The 23,281-nt window shown below is 39.0% G+C and overlaps 1 protein-coding gene across 5 annotated transcripts in view; it reads right to left on the bottom strand.

Annotated features, from left to right (window-relative positions):
• The window catches only part of DIP2C (disco interacting protein 2 homolog C), a 283,812-nt gene that overhangs the window by 22,200 nt on the left and 238,331 nt on the right, over positions 1–23,281 (bottom strand). For 3 of the 5 annotated variants that reach the window (XM_065731518.1, XM_065731520.1, XM_065731522.1), the window contains 4 exons: positions 14,771–14,939; positions 13,633–13,803; positions 6,598–6,627; positions 4,872–4,933 (listed from right to left, as the gene is read on the bottom strand). In XM_065731518.1, the coding sequence (XP_065587590.1) occupies positions 4,872–4,933; positions 6,598–6,627; positions 13,633–13,803; positions 14,771–14,939 (432 nt within the window). The remainder of the gene's footprint in view (positions 1–4,871; positions 4,934–6,597; positions 6,628–13,632; positions 13,804–14,770; positions 14,940–23,281) is intronic. The other 2 variants (XM_065731519.1, XM_065731521.1) reach the window with 1 other exon arrangement.

Here is a 23,281-nt window from a genome sequence, read left to right as displayed (position 1 = left end):
AAGAAAGAAAGAAAGAAAGAAAGAAAGAAAGAAAGAAAGAAAGAAAGAAAGAAGGACAATCAAAAAAATCTAACAGTCTTAACTTGATGAAATTAAAATCATTTTAATTTGGGAGGTATTGAAACTCAGTGACTTCTAAGGTCCCCTCCAACACAAGTTATTCTGTGATTCTACCAATGTTAATTCAATGCAACTACTATTTCCCTAAAGAGAATACTGGAATGTAAAGACAAGATCAAAACGTAAGGATATCCATGTTCATGAAAACAGAGATGTTATCTTAGGGAAGGTTATGGAACAGATAATCTTGAGAGTGATTATATGGCATGTGCAGGACCACTGTGGGACCAGGCCTAGCCAGCATGGGTTCACAGAAGGCAGGTCCTGCTTGACCAATCTGATCTCCTCCTGTGACTGAGTGACCCATCTGGTGGATGATGGAAAGACTGTTGACATAGTCTACCTAGACTTCAGCAAAGCCTTTGACACTGTTTTGCACAGTATTCTCCTGAAGAAACTGCCAGCCTGTGGCTTAGACAGGTACACCATTTGCTGGGTAAAGAACAGGTTGGAGGGCTAGGCCCAGAGAGAGCTGAATGAATTTAAATCCAGCTGGCAACTGGATTTGAAGGGTCACCAGGTCCTACAGAGCAATCTGAGCAGGCCGCATCACTGGGCTAGGCCAATGGGATGAAGACCAAGTGTTGGGTCATGCAGCATTGGTGGTGAGTGCACAGTTAGACTCTGAGGTCTTTTCCAACCTTAATGATTCTATGATTCTATCAAATAAAACTAAGAACAATTTCAATTAACACTCATTGGAAGTCTTCATCCTTCCCCATTAAGAAACAACCTAAATACAACTTGCAGCCAAAATAACAATTGAAAATCCAGCTCTACCTCCTGAAGAACATTTTAAAGATACCTATCCCCTGCCTATGTGAAAGGAAGATTCACTTTGTAACGTACATGAAGCCTAGTCTCAGTTTGATCAAGAGGCTAGTTTTGTCAACTACCTCATATTTCTGGTAAGATTTTAACTGCTGTTAAATTATTCACCTTGTACATTTTTAATCTTACAACCATTTGTAGATACTGTTTTACAGCATCCTGGATAAAAAGGATGGTGGGGCTTGAAATGTGCATCTCTACTGCCAGAAAAGCGTGGAAACGTTACAAATGCACACATATTTTAAGTATGTGGTAATTTGGTACAATGAGAAAAGGACCTCTGTCTCTTTTCTTCCAAGCATTTCTGAGGTTTTAGTGTATTTAGTTAGGTACCTTGTGCTAAATGACCTGAAAAGCTGTCTGAGGAGGAGGAGAGGAGAGCATGAGTGCTCCAAAATGACGACAGAAGGCTCTGAAAAGCACGGGAGCACAGACAATGTGAAAATAATATGAATATATTTATGTTTTTTCTTTCTTCCTTCTTCTTTTTTTTTTTTTAAAGTTGTTTTCCCAGAAGTACTGGCAGAGAATTGCAGTGACGTGGTGCATGCACATGGGCATGTATACATGACCTGGGCTGCAGAGTGAGTTAGCAATTGGGCCAGCACAGCTAGCCAAGAGTCCGGCATAAGTGTGGTGAAGAATTCATGCACCTATTCTGCCTCTTGGATCCGAGTTAACCTCTATAAACTGCATTATACTCTAGTGCAGGTACTTACCAGTCACCTGTTGATAACTTGTGGATCCTTTCTTGCCTTATTTTAATAAGCAGCACAGGTGACACTTGCCTGTCTTTGCTGCTCATTCTTTCTGACATTATCTTTCTTGCCCACCCTGAGGACAATCATTTTAGGAACACATTGAGATGATGAATAGAACAATCTTGATGACCAAGAACAAACAAGGACTGCATACTCTTGATGTCAGGATGTTACTCAGTTTCCCAGACAGAAGTATCTAATGCCATCTGAGAAAGCACAGGGACACCTGATTAGTGTTAGCAAATTCACCAGGCAAGCCCTGATGGAATAGCTGTAGCATTAAAATTGCACCAGATGCTCACTGTTAGGCAATTTCTTTTCTAGTATCAAAACCAATGCCTGACAATGCCTGTATGATTGCACTCCTTGGCATGAGTTCCTGAAAGTCCAAGTGTGTCCATTTTACGAAATGTAAAATAATAATAAAAAAATAATGCATTATGTGCGTAGTGCAATTTTTCCATACCACTGGGAGAAGCTGACCTGCAAAGACTCAGTATGCTCTCACAACCAATCTTTCAGTTGCTGCTTAGTGATAGTGGCAATGACTTCCACTAAAATGGTTACAAACAGCAAGTGTGAAGAGATTATGTCAAATAAAGTTGTTTTGCCCCCTAATTGATCGCTCACTAAGCTAATTCTAACTTTCAGTGGATTGAGTAAATGAGGCACAGCTTTAATCCATCGAATTAAAATCCGCATTACCACAATGTGAGAGTGCAACTCCAATGATCATCTCTTATGTTCTGAAGAACTAGTCACTAAACATAATCATGAATACACTGGTAAAGTCTGATGTTGATAATGATACCTACTTCTCAATGACACAGTAAGGCAAGGAAATAGTACACCTATCCTATATTTATGAGGAGTAAATCTTATTTTCTCTATATAAAGACATACAACTATATTTTTATTGATTAAAATATTGTCAGTGTTACAAAACTGTAAATCACAGAATCACAGGGTCTAAAAGGGACTTCTGGAGATCATCAAGTCCACCTCCCTGCTAAAGCAGTTCCCTAGAGCAAGTTGCACAGAAAAACATCCAGATGGGTCTTGAATATCTCCAGAGAATGAGATTTATCCTTCGGCTTTATCCTTACTCCTCTATAACTACAACTTTATTTTTAATGATTCAATACCTCCTTCTCCTGTTCTCAAAGGGCACCTACGGATATCCACCTACCTTGTGTTCAACTTAGCTTCAACCATTTAAGAGCACTGACATGAACACAAACACCGTGGGGAAATAAGTCTCACCTTAAAGACTCTATTAAAAAAAATAAATGTTAGGTTTAAGTTAGTTGTGTAAGCTTCCTTCCTCAACAGTATAGAAAGAAAGGTATGTCAAAGGGCAATGCATCCCATGCTGATGTATGTCTGAAATAGCTGCATTACACCAGTGGTCTGTGTCCCTTTTAACAAACCACAGAAGGAGTCCGGGGGACCACTTAAGGCTTGATGAGATTCATCCTAGTTACAACATTAGTTTTACTCTTTGAGAAAGAAATGCTACACTTTTTTTTACTCATTTTTTTTTAAACATAAATCTTCCAACTTCTCATGTAAACCCACTTTTCCACAGTGCACTGCAGAGATGTCATACTCATGTTACAACAGTGCCAAAATCCTTCTTTTCCTTCTGCTGAGTATAACCATGCCTACACAGCACTGCAGTTGTTGGGTCAGGTAGTCCGAGTTTGCTGGGTTTTACAAACAGCAGCATCACAAAGAACTGATCAAACATGAATATTACTTTGGTAACAGTGTGTGCAGAAGGAAGAAAAAAATGGTGGGAGTGTCAAGTATCTTGCAGTTCCTTTCTTTCACCTGCCAGGTGCTATAGGAAAATATCTATATTTATATTTCACTTAACTATTCTATGCTCCCTTTATAGCTAATGGAAGCACACACTTGTGAGTCCAATTAATCTCTTCTTAAACTGAACACTTAGAAGAGAACAGGATAATAACACCCTAAAACTAACCATTGTCTCTTCACTACAAGGGTCCTGGGCATGCAGCTCTGAACTGGATGTCTATGCAAGTACAAGACAAATCCCCATCCCTCTCAAGACTGGCACTGTGACAGAATAAAATATATGAAAGAAAACACTGAGTATGTCCACAATGTGTGTTCTGAACACAAAGAAGCTTGGTTCAAGTTAAAATCCGTGTGTTGCCTACAATGTGTGCCTACGAGCCTCTGTTGTGGCTTGCATTTATGAAATACTGAGACACTCGTGAGACTGTGGGCTAGTGCCAGTACTGCCCTAAGCTCTGTACCCTACAAGTTGACCCAGTCACTTTATCTGTATCAAAGTCAACACTTTCCTAAGGGGAATAAATTCTCCATGGTGAAGCTTTTATGAAGGGCAAAAGATTAAAAGCAAAAAAATTAAAAAAAAGAGAAGCCCTATTTTGGATTATGATTTTTTTATGGCACCAAGACTGGTGATCACCATCAATGAAATGCTCATTGCCTCCAGAATTAACTGAAAGCCCTGTTTTGTCAGAAGAAAATGTTGAGTAGAGACTACCTGCTATGATATTGGAAAAGTGAAACAGACGTATGTGCGTATTTTCTAAGATTATGCATGAAATTACAAGCTCCCTTCCATCCAGAAGATCTCATACATCTCCATACTAACACTAATGATAAAGTTTAGTCATCATTTGGTATATGATTATCGAACATTAAAGTCAGAAGACATCCACAGTTACAGAATGTGGTGGCTCACAATGTCTGAAGTAAATAATAATACCTCGCAGTCTCACAGCATTAATAATTACAGCAAAATCCCCCCACGGTCTCCTTGCTGGCCTTGCCAAGGAGAAATACATCTATGAAGCCAACAGGCCCAACAGGAAGCCATTTCTTAGGGACTGTCCATCTGAAACAAGTATCAGGGAACCCTGAGAAGCTGGGAAACTTGTAAGTTAACAGCAGTTCTGCCAGATGCTTCAATTTTAGCAATGGTACCATCAATTAATTAATCAAGTAATAAAAATAACTATTTCAGTTTGCTGGTAGGAACTAACACAAACAAGTCACAAGGATTACAAAGGTTTCCAACGTGAAGAGTGCCGAAGTAGCTTTCTTGCTGGAAACTCTTGTTTTTTGTTTATTACAGAAAAAGAAAAAGGTGGTTCCGACCTGTCATGCCTCAGTGCCCTCATATCAACATAGACAGTGGTTGGATCTGGTCCAGACGTTCCCTGTAAACAACAACATCAGCTAATCAGAACTTGGAGGCTGGGAGGAGAAAAGAGATTTACCCCCTGAATAACTGACATTCATTTCACTGCTAATTATACCAATCAAATGACAAGTTATATTTAAGCTGTTCATCAAACAAAGCACAGCTTCAGATTCAGAAAGAGCACCTGAAATCATACCTACCGTCAGGTACTTGTTACCTTGTGGTTGGTAAAAACACCAAGCAGCTATACTATTTAACCAAACACATGTAAACAGAGGTTTTATTTGCTACAAAAGGCCAAGTAATCAGCACGTGGGTACATACAAAAATGTTAAACACATTTTGTCATCTAAAGGAATGCAGAAATGGTTGAGGAGACACAGTTTAATGGCAGAAGCGCATGGAACGTGAAGCATGATTTACTGAGAATCTTCCATACATGCAACAAAGAATACATTTGAAGCTAAAGATATTAAAGGTAGCACGCATGACATGAACCAGTGTGGACTGAAGACCTATAAGAAATTATTCTGCTCCTTTTCAGTTTTCCACTGCATAATTTAAACCCCTTGTATTATGTCATGATATTTAGTTACTTGAATAACAGGAGACTAATTTTAGTTTACTTTTGTGCAGAGATGACAGTCTTTTAGGCCTTTCCATCCATAGTTTTGCTGCAGTTTTGTAACCTGATATGATTTTCCCTTCTCTTCAAACCCATCACTGTAGAACACATAAATTTTCAGTGCTGTAGTCTAAGGCTCTTTTCTCTGCTGCATAGTTCACATCACTGCTAAGTAGAAAGCCAGAAGAAAAGCACAACTTCATTTTGGAATACTGGAACTTTGGAAATCATCTTTTCAGCAGATAAATTCACCTAGCCCTAGTGAGCTACAAGAGCAGGAACTCCTTCATCAGATGCTCAGATCTTTTTTAACAATGCAGATAGCATCAACTCCCAGTGACTTCTATCCTAGTGGGACATTTTGCAGTGTACAGTTCTTCCGATAAGGAATGTCAGGTGGTAAAAAAATTTCATGTTTCTGCAATGCTGGTCGGTAGTTTCTCAATTTGTTCAGCATTAGAAATTGTGATAAAATTAAATGAATACATAATTTTGTATCTAAAGGGGAAAGAGCTATCACTGCCAACTGATACTTGCTGTACAGACACTGATAGTGACCCGTCACCAGAGGAGAAAAAGAGTAACAGAGCTGCACATGCATGTTAGCCTCTTTAGCTTGTTATACACAATACAAGATACAATATCCTCTCTAACTATTAACAACACGATTTTGAGTCTACTAGTAAACTCAGCAGTGTAACAGACTAGTGCTGAGTGGAGAGCTTATTTCAAATAGATGCAATGTTAAAAACAAAAACAAGGAAATAATTGGTTATCTTTAAAAAATAAAACTAAACCTGAATTGGTTTATAAAATAATGGAAACAGTTGAGTTTGAAAACCAAAGACAATCACTATGGTATTTGTTATTTTCAATGTGAATGAAATAGTTACAACAGAAAACTGATGAAACCTGCATCCAGACAAAGCTGAAATGGACTCATATACAGTTTCATAGAAGGATCTGAAAATCCCCAATCTCCAGACTCAATTTCTAGTCTGTCCCACTGTTGGAAGCTGATAGGTGGGTATTGAGGGAACATGAAAATCCCCTACCTGCTCGGCCAGCTTCCCCAGCCTGTGAGGCTATAGCAGCAGGAATAGCAGGGATGAGGGAGAGAAGGAAAGAAGGTAACACAAGACGAAAATAATAGTAAAAAATGGGAATGAAGGGTGGGAGGAAAAAAAAAAGAAGAGAATGCAAAAAGCAGGGAGTAAAATAAAAAGAAAAACAATGTCAAATACAGGAATCTTACAAATTAATCATTATACCATTAAAGGTTAAAAAAAGTAAAAAATGAGGTGTCAACATTTTAGTAGAGCAACAGAAGAGACAGCTGTAGACTGCTAACCTTGGACAAACAGACTTCAATGGTTTTAGGACACTACAGACAATGTTGTTAGTGGAAAACATGTGTCTAGCATACTGATTTATTTCTTTTTCTTTATTTCCTTTTTTTTTTTTTTTTTTTTTTTTGCGTGTGTGTGTGTCAACAAGTTGGTAAACATCACAGCTTTGCAATTATAATGTATATCCATTGGGACAGAGATTCCAGGTCTGTCATTTCCCTACTAGAAGTTTGTAAGAGATGTCCTGTGGAAACCATAAGAAAATTCTCTTTTGGGAGGAAAAAAAAATTAGTATACAACAGAGAATGATACTTATACCTTATTTCACACAGATTAACCTGCTTCTGGAGTAAAATACAATCAAGGTTTCTTGCACAATCTACTTACTACAAGACAATATGGAGTACCTTCATAGTTCAGTAAGTCTTCATTCTTAGTCTATTCACTACTATCCACAGTGTAATACTTACATAAAACTGTAAAATTAAAAACCAATAGAAACCCATCTGTTCACCACAATCGATAATGCAGGGAAGAAACAACGCACAGCGATGACTACTCCTACTCTGCTCCTGTGACATGGAATACCTAAACCCAGATGGTTGCTGTGGGACTTGCCTTACTGAGAAAATTAACAGCTCTGAGAGCAGTGCCATCCCACATCCTTTTCATCAGACTTCCTAATTCCCACGAAGTTAAAGACTACATGAAGCTGCCACAGCAGCATCTAAAAATAGGTGTATTTTGAATGTGGGGGAAGATGAAGCGTTTTAAAAAATAGAATGGATCTGCTTAATACATTGCCACCCCAAAATAGAAATATTACTAATAATCTAGGTTGAAGACCGTATTGTAACTGTAGCAAAGCAGGAGAACTGCTGAAATTCATCAGTTATATAATTCATTGCTTATGACTACTCTGTAGGTCCAGCGAGAACTTTGAGAGTGCCAGAGCCTCGTATGGCTTTTAACTAAGGCTCTAAGAAAAAGTGGTAAACCTGAAGTCTCAGCATCGTCTTAAAGAAGCAGAATTCAAGGCATGAGTGACTGACTCCATTTGTCAGTGGACAGTTATTTAGTGAAAGCATCTGTCATGCTGCTAACAGGAAAACCACAATATCACCCCTGTGGTATCTGATACTTAGGACATGCTAGGTAGTATTCAGGGAAATAAAATGGGCTGGAGACCATTTTCTGTCTGAAATCTCCTACATCAGAAAGAAATGCCCATGCACAGAGTGCCACTGGGGGACCATCCCTGTCCTGTCTGAGTGCCAGGCATGTATGCCAGGCATTTACTCTCTGTAAAAACACTGCAGATTGGAACTGCACCAAGAACTGCCAGGACAAGTTAGCAGGAAGGGATGACCATGTGCCAGCACTCAGCCTGTTTCCATTGAGCCAAAGGCCCACCTGTGCATTCTCCCCTGCTTCCCTCCCCAGAGTTAAAAACCACCAAACAGGCAAATAGAAGTCCCAAGAGTTTAAAAAAAAAAGTTTTCTTTTGCTACCTAGGGTTGTGGCCTCAGTGTTTACACTTCTGAGTCTACTCCTGCTTAGTGATGCTCAGAAACAGATTTTTTAGATGTATACTTAGCAATTTCAAGTAGACAAGCATAGCAGCTGGAGCTGTGAAAAGAACTTCATAGCGTGACTCATAAGAAAGGTGGGAAAACAGAATCAGAGGGAACTCACCCAGAGCTACGCCACATTGCTAGGTGTGAATCATACATCTGATAAAGTGTATGCACTCCTGCATCACTCTCCTCAGAGCAATCCCTTGCTACTTTTAATATGGATGATTCTCCAAAGAAGTGTGATATGTTACTAAGTAAAAAGTAACATTGCCTTTAACCCTTACATTTACTAACGAAGTTCCCTTTGCTAGATGGTGAGGGATTAATTTCCTGTCATTTCAGCTGTCACAGAATAAAGTGCGACTTGTAAGGAAGGAGGTGTCTCCTGATGGTGATGAATCTCATCCCAAGATGGGCATGGTAAGATACTGGAGGAAACTCTTCAGAACCATGTCTTTGTCTTTGCTGACTATAGATGGGCAGGTCAGATAACTTAAATGGAGCCTAACTTAACGGTGACTTAAATGAAGCAAAATGAATCCTCCTCCTCTGCCTGAGGAAGAGCAGATTACTTAGTATATTTTAGGAATAACTGAGGAAAACTGAATAAATTTTTTTCCTTAACTGAAATTAACTGGGAGGTTGAAAAATTCTATTTATTTCAAGTGTTTAAATGGAAATTAGCTAAAATCCTAGAGAACCATCTGTGCTGTTGTAAGAATGAAGCTACTTTTCATATCTATTTTTCTCTCTCTTGGGATTGCTATGATGCTAGATAATGAGAATTAAAATATGCTGGATGCAGTCTTTTCATCTCAGGAATACATGAGCAATTATTGGTGACTATATGGCCATGAAGTCAGATATTAGTGGTATTTAATTCCTAAAGGTGAAAAAAAATATTTATTTTCAAAATCATACCTCTAAAAATCTAGTCCAAAGCAATTACATCAAAAGAAACATAGCAAATTTGCTCTAAATGTGAGCAGAAATGAATACAAATTATACTGCACTACTAGTCTGTCAGTGATCCTAATCCTGAAATTATAATTCATTTGGTAGGCCAAGGCTCTTTTGTACTAAACAGATTATGATAATGATTTCCTTTTCAAAGTACTTTTTAATAAAAGGTCAAATTCTGCCATGAAGTTTTATACACACACATCTCTTCTTCTCAAAGCGGTGGAAAACAGTAAAGGCATTTAATTTATCTTAATTCTTCCCCAGAAAAGGAAAAAGGAATTTATATGAAGAAGGTATCAAAGACAAAGATCAAATCCAAGCTGCCATAGAGGCATACCATGGAGAAGAAACCCTGGATAGATTTTATGCCAGTAAGGTGTCACAGTTGAACAGAGATATGTTTAGAAGAGTAGACAGAAATTGAATGACTACAGAATAGGCAGGATAACAGTTATTGATGTGAAGTATGGCAACACTGGCTAACCTCACTGACTATATAACTTGGAAGAAAAAATGCAAAAGTAGATGCTATTGACTCAAATATCTTTTATAAGTATTTTTATTTAATGTAAACATGAAGAATACAGAAATCCTGATCCATTTCTGGAACTTATCAGAGACGATGCTAATTTAAAGAACACTGCTGACCAGGGATTAACATTCATTCGTTCCTCAGCCCAGAAAACACAAGAGCCCACAAGCTATTCTGGAAAATCACTAACCATAATCTTCCAGACCAATTGGAAAGAGCTTTCAGGCTAATTCAGCATCGCCTTTGGCAGTGCCTACCACCAGATGCTTCAAAGGATGCAATTCTATATCTTTATATTCTCTATCAAGATGACATGTTTTACAGTAATGCTTATAAGCAACATCTTTAGCTATATTTCACATCCCTTTAGAAGTTGCCAAACTACCCTTGGCTCAAATGCTTCAAAAACCATTCCACTTGGAAGGGCAATGTTACCAAATATAGACTTTCTGAAGTGACTTTTTTTTTTCAATCACACTATTTTTTTAGATAGTATATGGCTCTAGTTTGTCCAAAGGACTGAGATGTAAAATCTCAGTACAATGAAATGAAACCTGACACTAAGCTATATGATCAGCCAGGCTGTTAATCACCTCACACTAAGCTCACATTGTGCGCTGGTCTGAAATTCATAGTATTGTCAATAATAATCCTTCAGTGAGTTATCTACTTTTACAGTTTGTTGTAGTACACTCTCCCCATCCTCTTTACTGCTGAGCATGACTTTATATGGTAAGGAGCATCCCTTGGGAGTGCCCTAGCCATGTCCTCTCCCAGCTTCTTGCACTCCCCCAGCCTAAATGCTGGGTATAGGAGGCAGCCAGAATAAGAAACAAAATGCTGCTGTGTGGCATTGTCCAGCAATTCTGAAACCACTGGTGTGTTATCAGCACTGTTTCAGTCACAAATCTAAGGCACAGCACCGTAAGGGTTGGTATGAAAAAGTTAATTCCATCCCAGGCAAATCCAGTACAACATTATTTCCAGTGAGGCTTACTTGATAGCCTGGGCATTGACTCTGGCTTAGCATCATTACCCTGAATTTGTTACTTGTCTTGAGCAAATGTCTTATCTACTAGGTGAAGGTGCCACCATTTAAGAACAGACTAGAGACTCCTGCAAGTCCACAGAGGAGACTTTCATTAGTGGCAAGCAAACTTCTGGTTACATGAATAGTGTACATACATAGTGGTCATAGTGTAAATACATAGTGGTCTTTTCCTTAATAATTCTATGACTTTATGATTTACATGGACCAGAAGCCAGTCAGAATTCGTGGTGCTTTTCAACACAGCCTCATCACTGCTGCCCAGGGGAGCTGGTGTACCCCATCTTCGTCTGTCAGAGAAGTCAGAGCAGTTGGCATGGATGTAGGCCATCATTTCTTCCTTTAGTCTCCCCTTTTAAGATACTCAGTTGGCACTCCAAAATGGCTGAAGATACAGGAATGAATGAGAAAACTATTTTTTTTCAAGTAACTAGCTCATTTTTCATCTTTGTTTTCCTTTTGCACTTAAGGGAAAGCAAGAGAGTGAACCACAGGCGTCTTTGCTACCCACTGCATTCCTCCCTGTGAGTGGTTCAATTTGCTTGGATTGCTGACTGGGAAAGCACGCCAACCTGTACCTGCTAACTGGCCTATACTGGTTTCTTCTGAATTGTGCTGTCTCTAAATTTCCTAGATGTTATTTGTGTTGTCTTCATGGCCTTGTCACCACACAGCAATCTAAGTACACAGAAGGAAATAAAAGAGGCCTGTATCCTTGCAAAGAAACATTAAGTAGAAGAGAATTCAAAACTTCAGTCAGTGTTTCTTTATTCTAAACCCATGACTGAAATATATGGAAGACCGCTGCTTGAGTTCATTCAAGTTTCTGACCTAAAGGATATATTTTTCTCTCAAGAGTATTTCTAAAGTTTTGTTTTTTTGGGGGGGGGAGGGAAGATCCTTCTGTTCTGAAGCATCCAATAGTTGTTTTTGAGATAACAGGAAATTTTTGTGAATTTCTCAAGAATACCTATGGCAGCAATTAGAATTTCAAACTACAGAACTCTGCCTCTGGAACAAGGAATAGCTTTCAACCCTGCTCAATTTTGCCTTGTCATCTGTCTGATGATAATAATTAAAGTTACCGTGGACCAAAGGGATATTGTGGTGACAGACAGAGAAAAAGCAGGCAGTGTTGGAGAGGTGGCATATCTCCTGCATTCATTTTCTGATAAGCTTTACAACAAAGTAACTTTTAGCCAAGGTCTGAGAAAAGCTGTAATTCTTCAGCAGTGTACAGCAGGGCAAGAGTTCAGGCCACGCAGAAACACTGGTCTATGCTGTACTCATCCCCTGTATTTGTCACATTTTTCTGGATACAATAATGGATGACCATCAGGAAAAGAAGAGCAATTGCCTTCTTTGTAGTGTCACTGGGAAGATCTGGTTCTGCCTTCCATATCAAAGTAAGTATGTATGTCACATGCTTCAGAAATTCCTCAGTGTATACTAAGGACAACTGCCAGATTTAAAACATGGGACACACCACACAGAGCAGAGGTAAGTTATACTGGGGAGACAGTGAGTTCTAAGAGGTGAGAGACATGGCAGTGTCTAAATGGATACAGAACTTCCCAGCCAGTTCAGAAGATTTCTCCTATATGATTTTAAAAGATTAATTGAAAATTATATCAGAGTAAGACACTTGTGGCATTATTATGGGAGTAGTATGTAAAGTTCTGATACCAGATTTGGAAGGACAGGAAGAGATCAGGATTCATAAAAATGACAAGAGATCAGGAAGAAACTCTTAAGGTTCTTTATCTATTTACCAAAGACTAAGTTGTATCGTAAAGTCAAGAGAGAAATGAAATTCTTTACTCTTGATTAGAAAAATGTAATAAAACAAAAAAATGGTGGAACCCAGGGCCGTGTAAATTTACATTAGAAATAAGGCAAAAATAGAACACCTTATAAAAAGCCAAGTTTACTTTCACCATTTGGAGTCCTGAAAGATAAAGCTACAGCACAGACTAAAGCTATTAGCTTAGTACAGCCATCACTGGGTGAAAAGCTGCAGGCTATTAGAATTTCAGATCAGATAGTTGCAGTGCTCCATCTGCCCTTAAAATCATGATTTGATAGAGATTCCTGGAGATTGCAAGTTAAATCCCGTATTTTCCCTGTTTACTTTCTTTCGATTAGTGAACAAAGCAGAATGAAAGATGCTGCAAAGTAATTTTTCATTGTAACCGATAAATTATATGCAGAAAGTATACATACGGTTAACAGTAAGAACTGGAATTATTTCCTAAACAGAATAAATAAATTTTGTAATATATTAACAGTAAGCACTTGCAAGCAGGATTTTACATTACGTTACCAAATACTATTTGTGGATTAGAGAGTACATATTCTGCCACTACCATGCATTTTTCTGAATTATGTTATCAGTGGGCAGGATAAATGCTATGAATGCAACATGAGAAGGATGAATAGAGTTCCCTATCAAATTAACAGAAGTTACTACCTACATGTGCAAGAAGAACATTCAATACTAAATGCATATTCTTAATATGCCTACAGAGAAGCAGCCAAAGGGAACTCAATGAATGTTCCTTAGTGATAACCACTTTCTCTAAGCAACCCTTCATTCAAGCTTAGAGAGTGAAAAATCTTACCTGCAAACAAATGGCCAGGTTAACTCTACAGCCGAGTGAGGTGCTGACTGCCCGTGGGTGGAGGCCAAGGTCTTTAAATAATTTTGAAAATGACTGAGTAAGAGCTATCCGAGGTCGTTCTTCAGCCACTACTACACAGGTCCGTACACGTGAAAGGTCCAGTCCTCTTGCCTAAAAAGCAGATAAAATGTTAACAAAGGCCACAAATGGGCAGATTTAGAAAAAAAAAGTCAGCAGCACTTTCAAGAAGAAAAGAGGCAGAATTGCTGGCATAATTTCAATCTTTCCTGGGAGCTAGAAGGCCAGATGACAGTCTAATAGCTGTAGAAGAGTAGACATACTTGCTTGGCATTTCACTGTGAGCATTCAGGAAGAGTTGGGTACACTTCTTCTGTAGGGAGGCAAGGCTATCTTGCAGTATTAATTCAGAACGCCATTTAATAACAGCAAAGAGGAAGCATTTCCTAGCCTTGGAAAAACTGATCAGGAAATTATTAATAAGGTGGTAAGGGCTGGAGATAACTTAAATGTCAGTACCCAAGATCCAATTATTTCAGTAACACACTGGAAATTCTAGATGATTTCAGAAGTGTAACTGGCTACCTGCCTTTCATTTTGGCTTTAAAAAACTCACAAGATATGCTCTCATTCTCCATATAGTACTTCTTTGTACGCAATTATTTAACTAGAAGGGCCAAACCAAATTAGTACCTCATATAATCGTGGAATTCATAATGCATAATAGCCAATATACAGTGTACTAATCCTCAGTTATCATGGACTTTTACACCTGTTTGCCAACATATGCCTGTTAACACAGACCGCAACACAGATCAGAAAGACCAGGTAAATAAATGTTTTTCTTTGATGTTTAAAAGCCCTGTGATCTGAATCAGAGGACTAACATTAATATACAGCCTTTGGCAAGGAATAATAATCAGTTCTGTGGCTGCTGCCCTTGCCCTTCAACTATTTCCTCCTCAATGCATACATTTAGCACAGCCACTATGGGTAGAGAAGACTCAAGCACTGTGTGCACTGCAGATCATAGAATCATAGAATCATAGGGGTTGGAAGAGACCTAAAGAGATCATCAAGTCCAGCCCCCAAGATGATGCAGAAGGACCAAACCACGTACCTTCAGCGATTCTGTTTGTGAACCGAGTCCCTTAGTACAAAGCTCCATGACCGAATAGGAACAAAAAGTGTCTCTCACTTTGTACTGACTCACAGCAAGAAGCCATAGAGCAGGATTGGTCTCCAGTTCTGAGGGAGGAATCAGAATAGACTGGTGTCCTGAATAAACGCTGTAAAGATACAAGATTCGTTAACACACGCTAAGTGCCTGTGCCTGCAGATGTCTACAGGCTACGTGGTGCTGGAACATAAAGATTATTAAAGTACACGTTGATCCATGGTACTGCCTTGCAGTGCTCTATAGGCCCAACAGTTTAACATCATGGGCCAAATTCTGCCTTTTGCTGAACATTCAGAATCTCTGAGGACACAAGAGGACTGCAGGCAGAACATGCTCCTAAAATACTACTTTACTCAGAACGCCAGTGGACCTTGCTGTTAGAACTGTACTGAAGTGAGCAAGATAGCTGGGGTATCAACGGTGCTAATAAACAGCATTATGATATCAACAAAAATTATGTGTTGCCTACAAATAATTAAGATTGAATAATTACCATTATAAGATACCTTGATTAAAAGAGTACTTGATTACTTAACATGGAAATAACATCTCTCCTGCTGAGACAAGCAAGTGGATTGCAATCATTTTCAGGGGAGTAAATCTGTCCCCAGTTTAATAATACCTGGGGCTTTAAATTTCTACTGTGAAAGTTTTATGAACTTTTAAAACTCAAATATCCTACATCTTTTGTTTATTGGATACCCAAGGAGCACCAGTGTTGAGAAAAGGCAATTACAAAGGTCCCTGAAGGAAATAATTATGTCAGAGCTAATTTCTGTGCTACCCAAGATTCTCCCCAAGGGAAAGAAAATCCCAGTTTGATGTCTTTATTTCCTATGGGTCCTACGCTGTTCATTTATCTCAGGCAGTACCATCACTTTTACAGTCTCTTTCACATCTTAATCTGTGATTTGTAGATACTTCAGGACAACATCTAAAGTATCAGGTGATCACTGATCAGAACAGTCATAGCATAAACCCCCAAATCATAGAAGTTCTGAAAAAAGACCATAAAGCTCTAGAGATTTATGATGCACAGGAAAGAAATTCATTTGTCACTTGAAAAACTGAAATGCCCGTTTGCTAAAGCAAAGCAGTCATTTTCTAATCCAAGTGCCCGAGGTCAGACACATAATGGCTCTGTATTTTCAGGAATTTGAGCGTCTCTGTAATACTTGACATTCAGAAGAGTCACATCTGGCAGTTTTTGAACATGCAATACTCATCTGGCAGGTTTTGAACATGCAATGATCACACAACTTTCATTCTTGGCAACTGAGTGCCTCCTACCCCCACACCCAAGATCAGAGCACTTTCAAAAGTTGTGCAGTTCAGAACAATCTTTGTGCAACTTGGATGTCTTTACATGTAACATATATGGGCATAAGAGGTGTACAAGTCCAGTTACAACAGAAATTAATAAACCAAACTGTTTAGGTCTACACCGGAGTAGGAGCCAGAGGATGTCACAGAATATGTATGAACCACAGTTCAAATAATTTCATTTATCATACAATAAGATTTGGACTCTGACTGCTTGCCCACATACACGCCACTCTTGATGATGCATGAGCTGTGAGTTGCCACAAAGAGACGTGCTCTCAGATAGAGCTGACATAACTACTTCAGCCCTGGACAGTCAGATGAAGCATTATGCTTTCATGCTGCTTTTATGGAATCAGAATAAAGTACGACTGAACCCTGAGTATGCGCTTCATAAGTCTGTGGAAAGAGATGTTAGCAAAGCTACCAAAGCCTGAAAAGAGTGTGCCCTGAGTTCAGCTGACAGATCAAACCCAGTGAGGGAGCAGTAACAGATTTATACTATAAATACTACTTCACTCTTTCTTTCATAGCCAATTCCATTAGATTTTTTGGGGAGTACTAAAGGGCCTTAGATCCTCGCAAATATAAAGTTAGTGCCCACAAATGATCAAGGTGTATGATCTGTCTGGAAAACACACAATTCTTACACATGAGAAGCTAGATGTTCATGTAACCAGAAGAGTAAGAACCTGGGACGGGCTCCAACCTGTACAAATATGACATACTGAGATTTGGTGTCAGACCCTTCCCCCTCCCTGAACTCTTCTCGTTGCTGCAACCACTACCAAGAGGAAAAAAGGCCTGCACAAAAAGAAACGGGCTGCCAGGGGTCAAGTATGGGAGAATTATTAGACTGACAGAACATTCCAAAGTAATAATTGAAAAAACAACCGAAAGAACAAACTGCACTGAAAAGTGCCCACACCAACTCCAGAGTAATAAGGGAGAAAAACACTGCCCTGCTTTCAGTAGGAGAACAGAACATTGATTCCAAGTGCAAGTTACCAGTGAACAGTCCAAAATGATGGAATTTGGGAATACAGATTTATAATAATGACAAATCTTCCTCAGCAACACTGAGGAAGAGGGATGAACTGCTTCCCCCTCTCAGTAACTCAAGCTGGACAAATAAGAAACATACTTTTGCTCACTCTTAACTTATCATCATGAGCCGTGCAGTGCACCATTAGGAACCTGGATTTGGATGCAGAACTACGTCATCTTCTCAAGACTGTGGGAAATCACCACACTTACAATCAGATCAGGCAACAACATGCTTTGACTACAAACATCACTCTGTACAGATAGATAAGTGAAGATACTGCCAGTACCTTTTCTGAGTTTTATAACCCCTCAGAACTAAAATGCAGAGCAGCAGGGAGGAAGCTATCTATTGTGCCGAATCTCAGATGTGTGCTGTTCTTGTCTACAGACAACGTAAACCTATAGAACGATGATACTATGCTGGGAAATTTGATCATCAACACAGGCTTTGCCTACATAGCTGTGGTTTAATAAGCCATGCACATCACCTGATCCACTAGAGCAGTTGGTGGAGCTAGGAGAGGAAACACAAAGACACATTTCTGGGGTGGATGTGCCAGTTTCACAGCTGAACTGGTTTATGCAGCACCTGGCCATCATGATGTCAGGCAGGACTTGGCTCACCTCCCTGAATTAATCTCAGAAACATTTTGTGAATCACTCCAAGCAACAAAACATTCCTGGTAGCCACAAATCCTTGCAGTTTTTCAGACATTATGCTTCCACGTTAACCCTGCAGATGCTGTGTGTCACTGATGTTCTGGTGGACAGAAGCTGAAAAAGAAAAGATCTTCCCTTGTATCACTAGTTGAAACTTGTCTACCACTCTAGTGTTTTCAAACCACTGTGGGGCATTACAGGGTGTTTGCTCAGTATGAAAACCAACAATCTAGCAGGGGACCATGTGCCTGAGCAGACAGCAGCAGTGGAAGGATGCTTTGGAGGATGCTGCATAAAGCTGGATGTGGTCCCAAGCCCATAGGAACTTTTGTCAGTGTTGTCTCTACATAACTCTAGTTATGGCAGAGATGTGTTGCAGGTATACATGCAGTAGATTGAATCCCGAAAACAAAGAGAGGAATGAACAGTGCCATCTCACCTTCATGAGAGAAAGATGGTTTGTTATGCTGTCTCTTTGCTAGTGCTGAAAGCAACAGCATTGAGAACATTGTGGCCTCTGGAGGGATCAGATGGGATATTAGGAAAATTAGGGGGTTTAAATATAAATTTTGTAAGCTAAAATTACTATTCTGAAATTGAAACAGTACATGAGGCATCAGAACAATTTCAAAATTCAGTTATATAAACACTGGAAAGGAACTGAAACAAGGTCCTTTCTTCCACTTCTGTAGAAATCTGTTGCTACAGGAGTAACTATCTCCTGATATGTCTTATAACAGAAGCAGATACAGTGCAGAACTGCAGAGGCTTTCTGACAGAACAGGGCGTCTGTTTATCAATCTTCATCACTTAGGAGTCACAGAATCATAGGGGTTGGAAGAGACCTCAAGAGATCATCGAGTCCAACTCCCCTGACAAAGCAGGTTCCCTATACCAGGTAGCAAGAAAGAAGACAAAAAGGAGAGCATCCCTGCATTACCCTGTCAATGTGACTTTTTGGGATGCAGATGATGAATTAAATGTTATGGTAGCTGAGATAGAAATGCTGTCCTTCTTCAAGGGATGGAGTGAAAAAGAGTATTCGGATGGGGAACAAAGCCTTGGATTTTGGCAGTAAGTGAAAAGCCTTGTCTGCCTGCACTGAGCAAGGGCTGCCCAAGGACAAGAATACTCCAGGTAAATGCACCACAATGTATTTTGCTATGATGGCACCATCTGATCACACTCTGGTTCCATGGCCTGGCAGGCTGCTTGCCTGCATATGGAGATGCTTGGAAGGACATCTTGGCAATTAACTGTTCCACTGAATCAAAGGTTTACCCCATGTTGTGCTAAGGCCGATTAACAATAAAGTCTGAGGCTTTATTATAGTTCCAAAAAAATTCAGCAGGGCAATAAATGTTGACAAATGGCAACTGCAATTTGGAATTGTATTCTGGCAGGCTATTAACTTGCTGCTGCCCTCACTTCTGGTGTCCTTCTCCGGTGGTATGAGCTGCTTTTCTAACTGCAGGAGGTAGGTAGATAGCATCAAGTCTTACAAGTATACGCATTTCATTTCTGCATTTCTAGGGGTGATATTTTGCTTTTGTTGATGAGGGACAGATAGGGGTATTCTGCAATTAATGGCATTTTGTTGGGGCTAGTATAATTCAATTGCCTTGCAAATACCACTGTCTTTGAAATGAGTCAGCTAACTGAGAGAATCTGAATGGGACTGAGGAAAAACCTCCACAATCATCTGGACCAGAGCATGTAGGCCACAAGGGAGACTGTCTGGGTATATATCTCACCAAGGCATCATAGAACTTGGGCCTATCTGTGTTCAGCATCATTTTAAAACAAAGACCCTTAATTTAAATATCTCTGTTTCCAATTTGTGTTGGAAAAAAAAAAAAAAGCAGCTGAGACCATCTTGCCTTGAACTAACAAAGTTTTTCAGAGACCTTTGAAGGTGCCTTCAGATCTTGCCTAACTCCCCCAAAAGTCTGCACACGGAAGTCACCATCTGAGATTAGTTGGATGTTACTGCCATCACTGTCATTTCTATGGGTACTGACATTAGAGACACCCTAACGTAGGCAGAAGTTAAACACGTCCAGCCTAGTTCACTGCAGTACTGCATTTGTTAGCCATTGCTCAGCCTTGGGCCTGCCCCAGTTGCCCATACGCATTAATGCCTTCAGTCAGGCACAAAGTTGTGTTCATATGTTGGGACAACTTAAGGCTTTCAGTTGCTCTTGAACCTTCAATACTTTTAAGGGAGGTTAACAGACTTATTGCAATGCAGAGAAAACGCAAATTGTCTCTTCCACAAATTGCCAATGGCCACAGGAAACTGGCACACTCCTGTGTGTGGCAGATGCACTGTTAGATTTCTGAATCAGTTATCAACTCTGCAATTTCTGAGAGATGGCTATGTCCATATCCTGCATTTCCCATGATAGTATTACTCTTTGCTGATGCGTCACTTGGGCTTCTTTATGTAAACCTGCCTTTAATTTGGCATGAGTAGGCTGGAAATTGGGTGAAATGCTCATGCCTGGCAGATATCTTCAGGTTAACCAGGCACACCAAAGTTCTGTAAACTGCAGTTCTCATGCCAATGCTGTGATCCTTTCCTTACATCTTGCACAACCCCACCTGTTTGTTTAACAAGAAACCCCAAGGTCTCCTGTTGCAGAAACTACTCTGCTCACCACTGGGTGCTTGTGGCTATGTAATGGGCAGCAGGAGTGGGACAGGAGGAGGCTGCCTCATCACATCTTACCTGGAAAGCTTTCCTAGGACAATTTCATAGCATCCACACTGACCAGATGGCCACTGTGGACTGGAAAGTCCAGTTGCTTTGGTCTAGTTTGAGCCTTACTGACTTCCACTATTATAATCACAGTTTCTGATCATTATTAATTTATAATTTATTTTAAATTATGAATTTTGATAATTTTCATTTCAGAATAATTCTATTTTTCAACGTAGAACCATAATGTGAGTAAAATGGAGGGAAAATTCTTATTGTATCACATCTCTCAACAACTATGAATTATGTCCTTACTAATTAACTGTAGAACTTTCTATGCTGCTGCACAGTCATCAGTGTTAAGATAGGAACATCTTAATTTCAGGAGATGTTTCTGAGCAGCTGGATTTAGTTTCATTTATTTTTACATTGAAAGACATTTACGACCTCCAAAGAATACAATATCTTTAAAATGCAATGCAAGGAAAGTTAGAATATTCTGATCACCCTCTCAGAATGGATAAATAACACTATTACAGAAAAAAAATGAAAAAAAAATATATTTTTAATTGAGTCATCAGTAATGAACTGTTAAAATTAGAAGGTCTGGATTTACAAACTCACATTGTGCTGATGACTGTTGTCACACCCAAGACGTTCTGTTCTATGACAAAGGCTCCGGGGAAACCCTGCTGGAGCATGCAGCCAGTTTAGAGGGGCTGTGGTTCATCCCAAATTTTTTAAAATGTATTGCTCTGCTTTGCAAGGTTTCTTTTCTTTATTATTTTATACCTTCTAGGCCATAAAATAATAAATAATAATTAAAAAAAACTTTGCAAAACTATGCAATATATTCCAAACTTACCAAAGGGCTGGCTTCATGCTCCAACAGCTTTCCTAAGCAGATTTGACCTCACAGATGGGTACATTCTGGGGCACTGCATAGGAGCAGGCCAGAACAATGTTTAAGCACCTACAATGAGGACAAAACATTAGTTTTTCTTTCATTGCTCAGTCAATGCCTCCTTCAGTCTAGTTAACAAAGGAATTCAAATGTACTCCTCATTTTAACTGCAACCAGTAGAGTTGGTTGCTTTCTCTTCCTGCTGGGTTCCTAAAAGAAAAAGTTCCTATTTAACTCTCAAAACCTCATAGCTGATGAAATATTGAAGATTTCCATGTGCCATAAGAAGTATTAATTTAGCTAATGGGACTGGTGACAGACAAGCCTGGCTTTCCAGTAGAATCCTCTGAGGTAGAATCTGGACTGAAAAACATTGGGAAGTATTTTGATATGCCAAACTACAAAGATTAAACTGCAAAATTGCAAGTTTTAAGTTATGAAAAGCAAGATTCTAATAAGCTCCAGGATGTCTTTTTTTGCTATTACAGAGCACATCAAATAATAACCATTTCTAAAATAGTAATGAAATGGAGATTAAGTTTGTAAGAAGAATTAATGAAGCTGTATCTGATGTCAGCTTTCTCTACATGGCAGTCACAGTTCAAGCAGCCTGCAACCTTTCTGGTTTTATAGGAACAGAATCAGTAATAAAGAAGAGATAGACACAATGGTTCACAAGATTAGAATGTTGTCCTGATTTCAGTTCCTTCTGCTCCCTCTTTTCCTTTCTTTTCTTTGAAAATGGTATGAAATCTTCTATTTATTAGAGTACCACAGACCTCAGTTCTTTCTCCCAGAAGACTGCTGCCTTGTTCATAGACAAAGTTCTGCAAAAGGCTGACATTATCAGTTCTGGAAAGGACTTAAGGGCAGCAAATGCTTGTTCATTCAAAATATTGTTCTTTGGAATAAACAAGAATTTCTGTACTGATGAGTCTTTGAGTCACCACAAAGTAGTTGTTTTTTTGACATGTCAACATCTGTCTGTATTCTACGGATCTATAATGATGTTCCATACAAGTCATTACTGGATGTTCCATGTTACACATTGCCCCATTCTCCTTAGTCTCAGAGTGCTCTACAGTCCTTCCACGGTCTTAACTGAATGCATCCCAGCAGATTTAGCTTAGCCAATGAATTTGACAACTCAGCACAGAAAAGGCCTAAGAGCACTGATACATGAATCAATAAAATAAACACACAGCTGACTTCAAAATATCAATATTAAAAAAAACAATAACTCACAGTGATTTAATTAAAATCTCAACATTGTGAAAATGTTTTCTGAGTTTCTTAGATCTTCAGTATTTTTGTATTACATAAATAAGACACTGAAATAACACTTATTCATGACAAAAAATGCTATTAGGGAAAGTATAGTTTAAGTTAAGGTATACTGATCAAGAATGAATAGGATAATAAATACTGTTAGTCTTCGGCCCATTTCATACTTAATAAAAATGTTTTAAAGGGCAAGGACAATGATAGGACAATAAAGCGCTGTTAAATGAACAATACTTGCTGAAAATAAATTGCTGCAGCAGTTCTTAGATAATGTTTCTATCAAATATTTATTAAATTGGTAAAATTCTTATCCAGGGCTGCAGCACTTTTATTGCCCCTGGATTATCTTAATTTCAGTAACTAAAACCAGCAGTTCTGTTAATACCAAAGAATTTTCCATGGATAAAGAAGCTGGACTACTGTGACCTCTAATATGTCTTCATAAAATTGTGCTCCATTCCCATAGCTTGTCCTTTCTGCCTCTATATCAACTCAGCTGTCTTAAAAAAATCGAAAGAAGAAGAATTAAAAA

This window comes from Cyrtonyx montezumae, unplaced genomic scaffold, assembly GCF_038088225.1.
Source record: "Cyrtonyx montezumae isolate F1298 unplaced genomic scaffold, pur_monq_1.0 scaffold_14, whole genome shotgun sequence".
NCBI lineage: Eukaryota > Metazoa > Chordata > Aves > Galliformes > Odontophoridae > Cyrtonyx > Cyrtonyx montezumae.
Note: the sequence above shows the minus strand (reverse complement) of the source record. Positions and strands in the feature narration are given on the sequence as shown.